Genomic DNA, 15,522 nt, shown 5'->3' on the forward strand with positions numbered 1-15,522 from the left:
TATTTAAAAAATACTTTAAATGATATTTATGTGTCAGAACTAAATACTCAAAATTTTACATCCCTAGAAGTTGGTTTTAAATTTGCTAAAATAGCCTTCTTAATCTATCCAATTTATCGGTCACCTAATGGCCATGTTGAAACTGCTTTAAAAGAATTAAATGATACAATATTGCATGACTCCACTTTAAAAATTGCTAAGTTTAAAATTATACTAGGAGACTTAAACATTGATCTACGTAAACCGTCAAAAAATAAAGAATACTATTTGCTATTGATGGCACGATTTGGATATTTACCCTTAATAGAAAACATCACTAGACCCTCTTCAAAAACACGTATAGACCACATATTTATCAAATCAAAATCTCTTAATAGTTTATTACCAATAGTTGTTCATTCTAACATTACAGATCATTATCCGACTGTACTTAGTATAGGAAACATATCTGATAACCGAAACAATAGACCAAATCCCTTAAAATTACTAAAAATAAATGATGATAAGTTAACTGACCTTATTCAAAACTACAATTGGTTAGAAATATCTGAAATTTACGATGTAAACGAAGCTACTCATTATTTTATTGAATCTATAAATAAACTTAAAGAACATGCTTCTTCAACAATATCTATTTCTTCTAAAACTAAAAAATTAAAGCCATGGGCCACAACTGATATTATCAACTCTATAAGACATAGAGATCGACTACACATACAGGTAAAAAAATCCCCACATAATCTAAAATTAAAAAATTACTACTTAAAATTTAGAAATAAACTAACAAATTCAATAAAAGAAGCCAAAATAGCATATTTTAAATTAGAACTAAAAAATTCAGGTAATAATATAAAACTTAAATTCAGTAAATGAAAATACCATTTAGGCGACTAGTCAATCCAGCCAAACGATTCATAATATCTAATGCTCACCCAATTATACCGCATGACATAATCACTGAACACCTATCATTCAATATTAAAACATTATCTCCAATATCATTCTTAAAAGCCGGTTTCCAAGACGAACTCTCACACATAAGTAGTTTTAGGCGACAGATATATATACACCCAGATGATATAGAAAAGGTACCCGGATCGTTAATAGTTAATTATGATAATACAGACTTCAGAATATTCTTAACCGATGATACACTCACTTGTTACCTATGCAAACAAACCGGCCACACATCCAATTACTGTAAAAAAGAATTAAACTCTACAAACACTACCATAAATATCACACAAAAAGCAACAACAGAAGAAAACACCCCCATCACTTCTTCGAACTCTACTCAAGAAAATAATAAAATCGAAGAATATGTTAACGACATCCCTAAAAACAGTCACAATCTAAACACATTAACTCAACCCAATACTACTAATACTACCACATGTCTACCCAATATACAAACCAAAAGATCTCCTCCATCATCAAGCTGCCCCTCATTACCTGCAACCCCGCATTCACCCGAAACATACCCAAACAACGAAAATCGTGATCAGTCCAAAAATCTAATAACTAAATTGATTGAATCCAAAAATACCAAGGGGAAACTCATAGAACCAAATAAAAAACTCAAAAAAAGCAATTCACTTGAAAATTTAACAACTGAAGACATTCTTAAATCCATCCAAAATATATTTTCTAAAAATGACGAAATTCCAATGTCATTTTCTCAATTCAATTACATATTAGAAAACTTCTCAAACAAAGCTATAAACATTCATACACTCTGTAATGAAATCATGGTAGACATATCTACAGTATCTACAACTATTGAAATAGTTAGGCCAATGATAAAAGACCGGGCACTAAAAATAAAACTTACTAAATTATCTAATTTATTATTCCAATCAACACCTCAAGAATAAGAACATATTAATAATAACCAAAAATAAAACAAAACCCTAATATTAACATCCACACACTATGTAATGAGATTAGTTCTAACATCTCTGAAATGCTAGATTTAGTTGAAAAAATTCGTCCACTAATCACTGATCGTGCAATTAAGTCCAGACTTACTACAGCATCTAACCAATTGTTTAAAACTCTCCCCCCAGAATAAGCAAAATCAGATCAACAATAACAATCCCATTTCTCTATACTATCAAATATATTTGTAAATAATATTTTTTTTTTTCTTTCTTCTTTCCTCTTTTAATCAACATGTCTTTAAATATTATACAATGGAACATAAATGGACTAGTTAAAAAACTAAGCAACATCCAAATACTAAACCACAAATATAATCCTATACTTCTCTGTCTTCAAGAAACCAACCTCAGAGATACTTATATTCCATCAGTGAAAAACTATAATCTCTACTACTCAAACCGTACAATATGTGATAGAGCTAGTGGTGGAGTGGCCATATTCGCTCGTTCTGACTACCCTACTACACAAATACCGATACAATCCCCTCTTAAAGCAATCGCTATCACTATTCAACTTGAATCCAACATCACTATTTGTAACCTGTACATCCCCAATCAAAAACCATTCTCGTCCTCAGATATAGAAAATTTAATTCAACAACTACCTCACCCTTTCATACTCGTAGGTGACTTCAATAGTCATAGTGAAAACTGGGGATCGGAGAGAACCGACCTCAGAGGTAAAGAAATCAACAAAATCCTAGAGAATGAGAATATAATCCTTCTTAATAATGGAGAACACACCAGACTTAACCCGGCTAACGGCCTTTTTTCAACTATTGATCTCTCACTTTCAAGTCCAACATTAGCTCAGCGAATCTCATGGACAACCCTAGTCGAGATATACGACAGTGACCACATCCCTATAAAAATGGAATTACTAACGCATAAAACTTCACCCATCAAAAATCCTCCCAAATGGAAAGTCAAAAACCCTAACTGGAGTCTCTTCACACAATTAATCGAAATTAATTTATCTAGGAACCTTCCTCCAAGGGACTGCCCAATTGATACAGATGTCACGCACATAACTGAAACAATAATCAATGCTGCCAATTTATCAGTAGGCAAAACCAAAAGTTCAACAGCAAAACCTAATGTCCCTTGGTGGAACTCTGAGATAAAAGAAACAATCAAAAACAAAAACAAAGCTCTAAAGGCCTTCCAAAACTCGGGAAAAACTGAAGACCATATAAAACTAAAGCAACTAAGGGCGAAGACAAAATATCTTGTTAAAATTAGTAAAGAGAAATCATGGAAAACATTTACTTCAAGCATTGCACCCACAACCGACACAAATATAATCTGGAGTAAAGTTAGATCCCTATGTGGGCGCAGCAGAGAAAAACACACACACCTAATCATTGAAAATACACTACACACTAAACCAAATGATGTGGCCAACCTTCTCGGAGCATCTTTCCAAACCATCTGTTCCGACGACAACTATGATAACACCTTCCTCTCTAACAACATACAAAATAGGAATAGTCAGTATATCTCAAACATTTCTCCCTCGTTACAAGACCAGATACATCTTAACCTTCCAATCTCTCTAAACGAACTAAATTGGTCACTGAACAAATGCTCTAGTTTATCACCTGGTCCTGATGATATCCCCTACATCTTCTTGCAGAATCTACCACTTTCAGCACTCTCTTACATTATCCACATCTACAACAAAATATGGAACTGTGGTAGGTTACCCAAAGCTTGGAAACATTCAATAGTGATCCCGATAGTAAAACCAGGAAACGACAAGTTCAAGTCAAACAGTTATAGACCCATCTCCTTATTGAATACCATGTGCAAACTACTTGAAAAGATCATCGATACTAGACTGCGGTGGTTTCTAGAAAAAACAAATTACTTAACTCCTCAACAAAATGGCTTTCGAAAACATAGGAGCACCTACAACTCTCTACAAGAGATCCAAGGGAACATCGAAAAAACTTTTCATAATAAACAAGCATTAGGTCTAGTTTCTTTAGATATAGCCAAAGCCTACGATACAACCTGGAGACCAGGTATACTTAAAAAACTACAGAACATCCTATGCAATGGCAACATGTTAAACTTCATAAAGGACTTTCTATCGGATAGGACATTCCAAGTTAAAATCAATAACCATCTATCTTCCATCTTCAATCAACAAAATGGTGTTCCCCAAGGCTCTACTATCTCAGTTACATTATTCCTCATCGCCATAAACGACATATGCGAAAATATTAATTTTCCAGTTCAATCCACTCTCTTTGCAGATGACTTAAATATTCTCTGTAGAGGAAAAAACCCAAATTCCATCCAACTAGCATTACAGAATACAATCAACTCATTAACCCTATGGTCCTCTAAAACTGGTTTCTCCTTCTCTGCTTCAAAATCTCGCTACACCCTCTTCACCAAGTCCAGAAAATTCAAAAAATTAGACTAAAGTTTAAACAACACCCCGATACCATATTCCAAAACCATAAAGATCCTTGGGATTACATTTGACAACAAGAACACGTGGCAGGCCCATTTGAAAGAAATCAGAAAAACAACCCTAATAAAATTGAATATCATAAAGTTACTAGCATATACTTCGTGGGGAGCAATTGGAACCTCTCTAAAACAAATTTACAAATCCCTTATTCTCTCAAAATTAGAATATGGTGCCTTCCTCTTCTCTAACGTTAAACAGTCTTCACTCAAAATGATAGAAACTATCCACAACTCGGGTCTAAGATTCACCACAGGCGCATTCCGTTCCAGCCCAATCCCAAGCATTTTGACTATTGCAAATACCCTCCCTCTCGACCTAAAAATACGGCAAAATGCCATTATCCAAAAAGCTAGAAGAGCACAAAATAACAACATCCCAAACTCGGAAAACATAATAAAACTCAACAATTTTGAATTCAACTGTTCAGAAATACTTAAACACGAACATCCTATCAGTCCTCCATGGGTAATGGAACTACACTTCAACATCGATCTCTCACAACATATCAAACGCGAAACCATGGACAATAGATTCAGAAATCTGGCATATTCAATATTGGAAGACTACCAGGATCACACAAAATTTTATACCGATGGATCTAAAACTGAAACAGGAGTAGGGGCATCGGTATACTACAACAATGTAATAAAAATGATCAAACTCCCTAATTTCTGCTCCATTTTCACAGCTGAAGCTCTTGCGATCTCACACGCACTTGAGATAGTTAAACAACAAAAGATAGACCAAGCACTAATACTAAGTGACTCTCTTAGCGCTCTAAAGAGCATCTTAAATACAAAACAACCTAACACCATATCCAGAATAATCCAAAATCAGATCTCTCTACTAAATATTAATAATCAAATCATTACGCTGCTATGGATCCCCAGCCACGTTGGAATACCAGGCAACGAGACAACAGACATCTATGCCAAAAGAGCCATAACTTCCCCTGATGCCATCTCTGTCCAAACATGTTCTCTGAGTGACATCAAGGGCGTCATACAGGCCCTGACACTGGAAAAGTGGCAATATCGTTGGGCTTCTTCACAAACAAAACTAAACGAAATAAAACTCTCCATTAACCCTTGGCCAACTTACCTCACCAATAGACGTCATGAAGTAATAATCAATAGACTTAGAATCGGACACACCTGGCTTACACATCGCCATCTCATGAGACGAGAAGACCCAGACTTATGTACAACTTGTGGGGAAGCTCTAACTGTCAAACATATCCTCCTATACTGTCGAAACTACGCAGACACCAGAACAGCCCTAAGTATACCTGAGCATCTATATGAAACACTTGGACCCGATCATGAAAATACTGTTAAAATCATAAAGTTCCTTAAAATAACCAAATTGTATAATCTTATCTGACACTTGTATTTGTATTTGTATTTGTATCTATTTTGTACTCTGTATTATTATTATTATTATTATTTATTTTTTTTTTTTTTTCTATTCGTCTTTCTTTCACTTCCAATACTGTACTTCTATATTCTAACCATTATAAATTTATAAACAATCTACATTGTACTTAAGGTTCATAATGTTATTTAGCACCTAATTTAATTTAATGTTTATATTGTACAATATGCCAATAACCTCAGTTGTTGCGGCTTTAATTAAAAAAAAAAAAAAAAAAAAAAAAAAAAACAATATACATACCTTCATACATTATACATTTATTAGTAAATATATAAATAAATAAAATTATAAAATGAACTCTTTGTATTTTATATAAAAAAATATTTTCGGTAACTCGAATTTTTTTTTCGTCCCCAACTGATTCGAGTTACGAGGTTCCACTGTGTATATATTTATAAAATATGATTCACATAATGTATGGATTGGTGTGCACGAAAAATTTGTTGGAGATGAAGTGTGCCGCATTGTTAAAAAGGTTGAAAACCACTGGTTTAAGACGTATCTACTACCATTGATTATAGAATAGATAGATCAGGGATTGGCAACTCGCGGACCGCGGTTCGGATCCGGACTGCGGAAGGCCAAACTATGGACCCTATCAACACATTGTACTTCATTATGTTATTTTCTGTAATAGTATTATTATTAATACAGACAATTATTTAATTTAATTTATCAAACTCAGATTATAGTTATATCATAATTTATTGAAAAATATTTTATCGGGCAGGTAATAATCGGTTTTATTACAATGTTATCGGCCGACGGCCGAGTCGCGACAATACCAAATATTTCGATTTTCTAAGAACTCCGAAGAACCGACGGCGTAAAATTATATTTATTGCTTATCGTTAACTAAATTGTTAACTCTTTAGTTTTAGTACGTGCACATTCGCCGGTGGATACAGTGCGTGTTTCGTTTTATATTATTCGTTCAATATGTTGAGTAAAAAACGCAAAATCGACAGCGAAAATAGGAAGTTTATGAACGAGTGGACTGAACTATATTGTTTTATATTGCCTGAAAGGGTTGGAGACATTCCAGTCTGTTTAATTTGCAATTCAACTGTCGCTATTATTAAAAGTGGAAATTTAAAACGGCATTATGAAACTACTCATAAAGATTTTCATACAAAATTTCCTCCAGGCAGTGAAGTGCGTGAAAATAAGCTCCATGCATGTATGTTATCTTACAAAAATAGTACGACTACACTTATACGGTGTATGAGTGAACAAGAGAAATCAACTGAAGCAGCGATGCGTGTGTGCTGGGTTCTTAATAAGCACCAAAAACCGTTTTCCGATTCCGAAATAGTAAAAGAGTATATGTTGGAAGTGGCCACTGCACTTTTTTAAGAAAATAAAAAAAACCGTCACCTCTATCCAAGATATTCCTTTGTCGGCAATGAGTAACACAAGAAGGACAGAAATGTTGGCAGCCGAAAACAAAAAAAGCTTATTTGAACTTTTACATAAGTCACCGTGCTACTGCATTGCGCTTGATGAATCTTGTGACTTAGTTGATTCTGAACAAATGTCAATTTTCGTGCGATTATTTGACATTGAAAATAAAGTGTTTAGAGAAGAGTTACTAGCAATATTGACATTTGAAGGCAAGACTCGTGGAGAAGATTTATTTAAGAGTTTTGATGACTTCATGAAAAAATCGGATTTGAGTTATGATAAAATTGTGTCAATTTCCATTGATGGAGCTCCAGCGATGATGGGAAAAGAAAAAGGATTGTTAAAAAGAATCCGAGATAATAATTCCGGGATATTAAATTATCAATGCATAATTCACCAAACATCGCTTTGTAGTAAACTCAGTGCTACACTGAAAGATGTTATGAACGGTTTGATCAAGTTAATCAATTTTATCAGGTCGCGTTCTTCTCTTCAACACAGACAGTTTAAAGAGTTTCTGTGTCAATGTGATTCGGCTTATTCAGATTTACTACAACACAATCATGTTCGTTGGCTCAGTAAAGGTTGAGTAGTTGAACGTTTTTGGAACATTAAAGAAGAAGTAAAAACATTCCTAAAAAATGTAGATACTGAAGAAGCAAAGAAGTATTCGGATTTCTTAGAAAACAATCGAAATATAGTTGCAATGGCTTTCTTAAATGACATTTTGAAAGTATTTAAATACGCTTAATGTCGAATTACAAGGAGAAGGGAAATAAATATGTGATTTAATACAAAGTGTGTCTGCTTTCCGTCGCAAACTATATATATTTAAAGGCGATATTGAACAAAAAAAATTCATTCACTTTCCCACAATATTTGAATGCAAAAATTATTCTGAAATTATAAACATCGAAACATTTTTAAGTTTTTTGTCAGATCTTATGAAGGAATTCGATGCTAGATTCAAAGACTTTTCTGAAATAGGAAAACTATCACAATTCTTAAAAACCCCTTACGATGTTCTTCCAGACGAAGAATGGACTGATGTAGCTGAAAAATGATTTAATCTTTCAAAGTCAAAACTCCAAATGGAAATAATAGACCTATAGGAAGATGTTTCCTTGAAGCAGTACAGAAGTGCGTCAACTGAAGAATTCTGGGCTAAAGATGCCATTGACAAGTATTCAAACTGTAAGCAACTGGCAATCAACTTGGCTACGATGTTTGGTTCGAAATACATTTGTGAAACATCGTTTTCAAAAATTAATTTTTTGAAAAACAAATAATCAATGCTACTACGTATAGTCTATTCAGAATAAGAAACGTAGTCGCCGACTAAGCGGCCGACTACTGCGCATGGGCGTGGCCTCACTACGCACACCTGCCTTCGGCACCGTTGCCAGCGAGAGCGTCGAATTATTCTACTGTTGACCAGTGACACGAACTAATAACTTAAAGTATATTTTTTATGTAATAAAATAATTAATATTGTTAATGTGTTTACGTCATGCGTCGACAACGGTCGTATCATGATAAAATGATAAATATTATTATATTATGGGTCGTATGTCGACGGCCGCCGTTGCGACTCGTCGGTAGAGTAGACGGCACAGTGGAGGAAATATATGACTGCCGCCGTCAAAAACTGTTCGCCGCCGACTACGTTTTTTATTCTGAATAGACTATAGTTAAGTATATTTTAAATCATGTTATTATAGAGAGCAAATATATCTGTGTTATGTACTTATATCTTATATTATAATATGTTATTCCAAAAATGATTGACTATATAATATATTAAAACCTGAAAAAATGTTCTTATATTGGAAAAAAGTCCCAATTTTCTAAACTGGATAGTTGGCAACTCTGGATGCCTCAGACAACGTTTATAATGTATTCGTACATCGTCTGACTTTACTATACATGTATATATAGGCGTACGTATAACTGTATTTCAGGGGGTGTCTTCAATACTTTTGGGACATATCACGTGATACCTAAATTAGAGCGTAATAAACGCGCAAGATAAGGCGTTGTATCGGCGTTGCCAACATTTAACATGTCCAAATCCGTATTAATTTAGTCAAATTACCGTACAGACTACGCCCCTCCTCCCCGTTAGGTTATCACATCATCATAGATTAGAAATTTTGATATAATCTGTGCTAAAATTAACTATAAAAAATTAATTAAAAATAATATATATATATTTTTAATTAACTATATTTGCTATTATACTATAATGTATGACGTTTTGTAATTTTGATGTACAGGTTACTCAACGTCCTATAGCAATTGGTTTTCAAATGGTACGCGTCGTATGTCACTAAATATCAGTTGTTTAGCACAGTGAGGTTGATCACTATCGCTCTCGGTGCCAACAGTTTTAAATTATATGTTACAAAAAAATTATATATAATATAAAACGATAATATGGCTAAATAATAATAATATCATCATGAAATAAAGTATTTAACTACATTAATGGGCGTTAGGTTTACACCTCACATTCCGTATTCGATGACAAACTCCTAGCACCAAAATATGATACGATGAGTAACCTGTATATCTTAAATCATGGTAGCGGATAACTATAATCATTGCCGATGTCTACTTTTTCTTGGTAAAAACATTGCATCTATTATGTGGTAAAAGTTTTGCTAACAATATACAAATATAAGATACAAATTCAAAATGACGACTTGCCTGCGATGTGCGTCTAATCCAATATAACCAACATCAGCAAACTAACTGTATGTTCTCGTAATTTCGATAGGTCTGCTAATGGACCGTATGAAGAGCCAAATTATCGCACCACCTCCAACCAAACCGTACGGTTGGCAACGCTGTGTTGTACACCGTATTTGTATACTCCTTCAGTGTACAAAACATCGTAACTTCGTCGAAACAGCACACTCGATTATTACCACGGTTTAAAATATATCTTAAACCATGGTTATTACTGATTTCGGGAGTGGCAATCCATTCTACAGTCTATAATAGAGTTGTAAATTGTGACTGGCTTTGATGAATCAATTCACTCGATTCAATTTATTAAGTCGACTTTTGATTTATCAAGTAAATTATTAATTCTAAATTTATTAGTCAAGTCATATCTTACCAAGTCATGGTTTGAACACAAATCAAACAAATCAATTAAATTGTAAATTGATAACATGTGTTTTGATTGAGCTATCTTACACCCACGATTAAATATATAATGGTTGCCCGGTGGGCTATGAAATTGTGACACTCGAAGTGGCTATCGTGATAAGCAGATAAAACAATCACGCAGCGCTCATAGGCTGCAGTGGACTATTTATATACTGTACTGTCCCACAGTAGTGATGGTAAGAAATAGCAATAGCAGTGATCGCTAAATTTTGTATTTTAGTTTTTATGTTTTCCTAGTTTCCTGCACTGTTTTGTAGCTGCTATTATGTTAGAAGTTAGAACACTCAATATAATATGAAAAATAGCAGTAGCATCTTGGCGGTTGGCAAGACGTAATTCACAGATATAATAATATATAATAATATATAATATATTGAAATATGTGTTATATTTTCTTCAAGAGGATATTGACGTGTATCTGTCTCAACTCCAAGGTAATAGTTAACGTTAAAACTTAATTTAGTCTATAATTTTTCTTGGAAGTACGTTGTATTTTATCATTTCGAATTACTTATTGATCGACTTAATTTTTTTTAAATCTTGATACATTGAATCAGCAATAGAATACAATCTATTTAACAAGAGCTTACGCAATGATAGCTGAGGAACATAGCAATGTCATTGTCCATTTCGAGGTCTATATGAAGGAAAACCAATGCGTGAATTTGACTTGGAAGCAATCAGACGGTTGACATAAGCATATCAAGATTTATTGAATGTGAAATTCGGTCAGTTGATTCATTTGGAAGATGTACTTGGATTATTGGTCAATTAGGAGCAAATAATAGCCATCACTTCTATGTTGGACCGAGTGCGAGACGAAGTGCAAGCCATTTGCTCGGACGTCAATAAAGTCATTTGACAATTTTCTACTTTGGGACGCCATTAGGGACCGAGAGAGAGCATTTGATTTATAAATTTAACGGTTATATGTGCGGGTAAATTTTCGGCATCAATGATGGCCCGTATAAATGAATAAATTGGTAATCCCCAGAAAAATGTCTCCAAAGTCAATTGACTTAAAAAAATATTCTTTTGATTACTTTTTATGTGTATGTCTTATGTATACCATCAGTCAGTCGAAAAATCAATTTAAAAAGAATCACAAGTGTATTTGTAGGTTATTATTAGAAGGTAAAATACAGTATTTTGAGATAACCATGTTATATTGACAGATAAAATTTAAATATAATTTTACTGGTCAAATATATATTAAGGTAAATTTACTGGACCAACAAATCTAGAGTTAATAATAATTAATTATGAACTATAATAGTGTACAATCCATAACGTCCATTTAAACCCTTAAGATTTTATTTCTTTTATTCGTAGGATGATTTATCATTTTCACAACGTCTCTCTATACGAGTAACTAAGTGGCAAACTATCAAATAGGGTGCTAAGTTTGTCCAATTGAATTTTGTATTAATAAATGATATTCTTTATTATTCTATTCTGGCTTTTGAGTATATAGTATACTTTGTGTTAGACAATTGATTACATTAATACTCTACACTTATTTTTTTTAACGATAATATTTTTGCAAAACACTAGAAAATGCTTAATCTGTAAATTTGGTAATTTAGGAACAAGTGGACAATGAATTCGAACGACATAATATAATATCTGGCGAACAGGCTACCAAGGCATATTTTAATGTCTTGACAATATGCAAATGGAATTTCGAATCGACGAACATGTATATATTGGAAACTGCTTTGAGTTATTCGATACACTTTAATTGGAGTTATTAATAATGCATAAGAGAAGCTCAACAATAATGGCGATAATGAAATAATACGAAAAAAATTTGTTAAATTAAAATTAGAATATCTGAAGAATATTTTAGATTTCTCTAGGGTAAATTCAAATTTACAACCGGCAAAGTTGATCGAAGAATTAGAATCTGAGAATTATCTGCGGGATGAAAAATACTTTGTTAATATGATTTTTAAAGAAGAATTATGGGATGAAGTTGAAGGATTGCAGGATGATGTCGAAGAAGAATTGCGCGGTGATATTGAAGAAGATTTTTTTGACGAAGATCTTATCACGTAACTTCCATAGAATTAGAATACTGGTAATAAATTATTATTATTACTATTTCTGTAAGAAATGAAAATATAATATTTGAATAAAACTAATTTATCAATAACATTTTATGTGTTTTAACTATCACTCACAATTTTTCAATTATGCCCTTTATAGGGCATAAGGCGCTTTTGCTTTGTTCGAGTCAAAATTTATTTTCCAGATTCACATACATACATATTTAATAAATTTGAAAAGAAATTTTTTTTTTTATAGTTTGGAAGTTATAGAGTGGTAAAATAGTTCACCACTGATCATCTAGATCTTGTAATAACACTATATAGTTACTGGTAAATTATTTTAGCAATTACATATCTTAATAATTGTTAAATATAAATTAAAATTAATAATATTTATAACTAAATAGTCTTCAAAAAAGCAGTACAATCTCACTATATAATCTTGTGATAAATGTTTACCTGAGAACTATAAAACTATTTTTTTAACGCTATTAGTTTCAAAAATCTTAGAAATAAGTACACACCAATTTTATAAAAATAAAACAGTTTTACTTAGTACTTATCGTGGTCAAATGATAAACACATTGTGTTTATATAAAAAAAATTGTATAATCATTTTCTTCTTGTGTCAAGTTTAATTGGATATAATCATTCATTTCTTATGATTTCAAGTTTCTAAAGTTGACGACAAAACTTATAAGTACGGATGATAATTGACAAATTCAATGACACTAATTTTGGCGGGAATAATTTTTATCAAATTCAGCTGGTTCCATTTCAGTCGATTCATAAAATAGCAGATTGCTGATAAGTCAATCTGCTTGATTACCTCCCCTCCAACGGATTGGCCATCTGCCGTAATTAGGAACAGTCAAAACCAGCGGCTGACCAATCTGATGAATTTAGGAACACACGGATAGATTCGATTAATTTAATCCATTAAAGAGAGTCGTCTTTACATTTTTACTGTTTAATACAAGAAATAATTATAAATACAATATATGACTAAATGTCTTCACATGTACATCAGTTTTTGTAACCGTGTACGGTATAGTTCGTAAACTCTACACTGAGTGGCGGCGCCAGAGAACAGTCAAATTGGTGTGTGGCCTCTTCGTGGACGAACTATACTGCTGTGTTCATAGGCGGTACTACGGGAGGGGCAAGGTAGGCGGCTGCCCCCCCTGCGAGTTCTTACTCTCTCAATACATTTCAAATATTGGTTGGTAACCCCTCATATTACATGCTTATTTAGAGTCTGCATGTTTATAAGTAATAATATTATTATCTACAACCGTGGGAGCCATTCATGTAAATATGCTGATAAGATTTTTTGCGTTAACATTTTTAATATTATTATAATTTATTTTTATCATTGATAAATCATGAACCAATATTATTACTTTATTATTATCTGTATCACTAACGTTTTGTATGATTTTATACTTTGATTTTAAGTGTGTATTTTATTAAGTATTCTTGAGTTTTTTGGATAATATTAATTATAATAAAAATTATGAACACAAACCAAAGTAAAAAAATAAAAACTTTATACGACTTTTTCATATAAGAACCATCGTAGGCGGCTCTATGAAGTGTGCTAGGTGTACCTCGGCACACCCTAATGTGAATAATGCGAATAAAAAAATTGAATAATTACAATTGAGAATATATGTGCATACACATTAATTAAATTTTAGTTTTTTGTAAGTAATATTGCAAGTGTTCAGAATTAATCTGAAATAATAATTACGTGTATATTTTATCAATCGTTATTTAAATCATTAACAAAGCCTTTATTTTTAGAATTAAAATTATAACACGGTCTACACGTAAGTGTTTATAGCCTCCTCTTTATATTTTGAAAAAATAACCAAAAAATGACAGGGCACACTCAAATGTATCACTCTGGGTCCGCCTATGAGAACCATCACAGGTAAATTGTGGTAAGTTATTATTTTAAAATTTTAAAATAAAAATGTAAGATAAAATAATATAAATTTAGGTATTTGTAAATGTATTATTTATTTTACAAAATAATCTATTTTGAAATAAGTTAAAATAGTTATCAATAAAATACTTTTTTTATAGTATTGCTAGTCCAAAGAATTAGACAAAATAGTGTTAATATTTTACTTAAAGTATTTCCTCCCCCCCTGCCAAGAGGGTTTAGTACCACCTATGACTGTGTTAATTAATTATTTAACTATACCGTACACCGTACATAGTTTCAAAAACTGATAGGATATGGGGATTAGCATTTGAAGTTTGAAATATTTCATTTGCAATATTTAATTTTAAAAAAATTAAAATTTTAAATTTAAAATTAAATTTCACAAAAATGTGAAACATTGAATTTATTTTTAATTATTGTTGTTACTAATAGGTCTTATTAATTTGTTCTACCTAAAAAATGTGTAATAGGTATACATAAAAATTAAATTTATATAAAATAAAAACAATTTTTTTTAAAATACTGAAATATTTCATAATCTTATATTTCATGAAATTTTCATACACTAACAGGGATCAAATAGGCATCGGAGATAGTTTCCCCCTCAGAAGAAATATTGAGAGGGTAAACATATCGATTTGCCTCTTCCTTAGTTAAATATTATTTAAACAATTTTAAATTTTTATAAAATATTAATGTTAAAATTACTTTTGTATAAAGTGTGGAATAATATATATATTCTTAATTAGATAGTAAGTTAAAAGTTAGGTGGAATGTATTAGTTAAGTTAAATGTGAGAAGATTTTTATATGGGTCAGTAAATTGTGAATTAATATTTGCCCCTCCCCTCCCCATAAATTAGAAACAAGTTGATACATATGATGGGAATCTTAAATCAAAGTATAAAAGATTACAGATACTTTGCAAATAGATTTAAAATACATATCTAAATAACTTAAAACTTATAAAAGTTGAATATAAATATATTTTATATAATATATATATATATATATATACATTCTTTTACCTAAATACTTGACAAGGTTGATTTTTTTAATAGAAAAATAAAATGTATAT

The 15,522-nt window shown here is 31.9% G+C and overlaps 3 protein-coding genes and 1 long non-coding RNA gene across 4 annotated transcripts in view; all 4 read left to right on the top strand.

The window, feature by feature from the left end:
- Window positions 1-4,944: 4,944 nt before the first annotated feature.
- Window positions 4,945-5,808, top strand: LOC112692690. Its single transcript, XM_025567435.1, has one exon. It carries the CDS (start codon window positions 4,945-4,947, stop codon window positions 5,806-5,808), a length of 864 nt encoding a protein of 287 aa, XP_025423220.1.
- Window positions 5,809-6,798: 990 nt separating this feature from the next.
- On the top strand, window positions 6,799-7,215 carry LOC112692838 (general transcription factor II-I repeat domain-containing protein 2B-like). The gene has a single exon (XM_025567649.1). The coding sequence runs from the start codon at window positions 6,799-6,801 to the stop codon at window positions 7,213-7,215; it is 417 nt and encodes a 138-aa protein (XP_025423434.1).
- A 49-nt stretch (window positions 7,216-7,264) lies between these two features.
- On the top strand, window positions 7,265-7,852 carry LOC112692844 (general transcription factor II-I repeat domain-containing protein 2A-like). The gene has a single exon (XM_025567661.1). The coding sequence runs from the start codon at window positions 7,265-7,267 to the stop codon at window positions 7,850-7,852; it is 588 nt and encodes a 195-aa protein (XP_025423446.1).
- Window positions 7,853-13,970: 6,118 nt separating this feature from the next.
- The window catches only part of LOC112693187, a 7,658-nt gene continuing 6,106 nt past the window's right edge, over window positions 13,971-15,522 (top strand). Inside the window, exons 1-2 of the long non-coding RNA XR_003149457.1 lie at window positions 13,971-14,197; window positions 14,298-14,437. This is a non-coding gene — a long non-coding RNA (uncharacterized LOC112693187). The remainder of the gene's footprint in view (window positions 14,198-14,297; window positions 14,438-15,522) is intronic.

Source organism: Sipha flava, unplaced genomic scaffold (genome assembly GCF_003268045.1).
Source record: "Sipha flava isolate LNK unplaced genomic scaffold, YSA_version1 117_pilon_pilon, whole genome shotgun sequence".
Lineage (NCBI taxonomy): Eukaryota > Metazoa > Arthropoda > Insecta > Hemiptera > Aphididae > Sipha > Sipha flava.

Excerpts from the sequence above, each read along its gene's own strand:
- LOC112692690 (XM_025567435.1), top strand. The coding sequence starts at position 4,945 with ATGGACAATAGATTCAGAAATCTGGCATATTCAATATTGGAAGACTAC.
- LOC112692838 (XM_025567649.1), top strand. The coding sequence starts at position 6,799 with ATGTTGAGTAAAAAACGCAAAATCGACAGCGAAAATAGGAAGTTTATG.
- LOC112692844 (XM_025567661.1), top strand. The coding sequence starts at position 7,265 with ATGAGTAACACAAGAAGGACAGAAATGTTGGCAGCCGAAAACAAAAAA.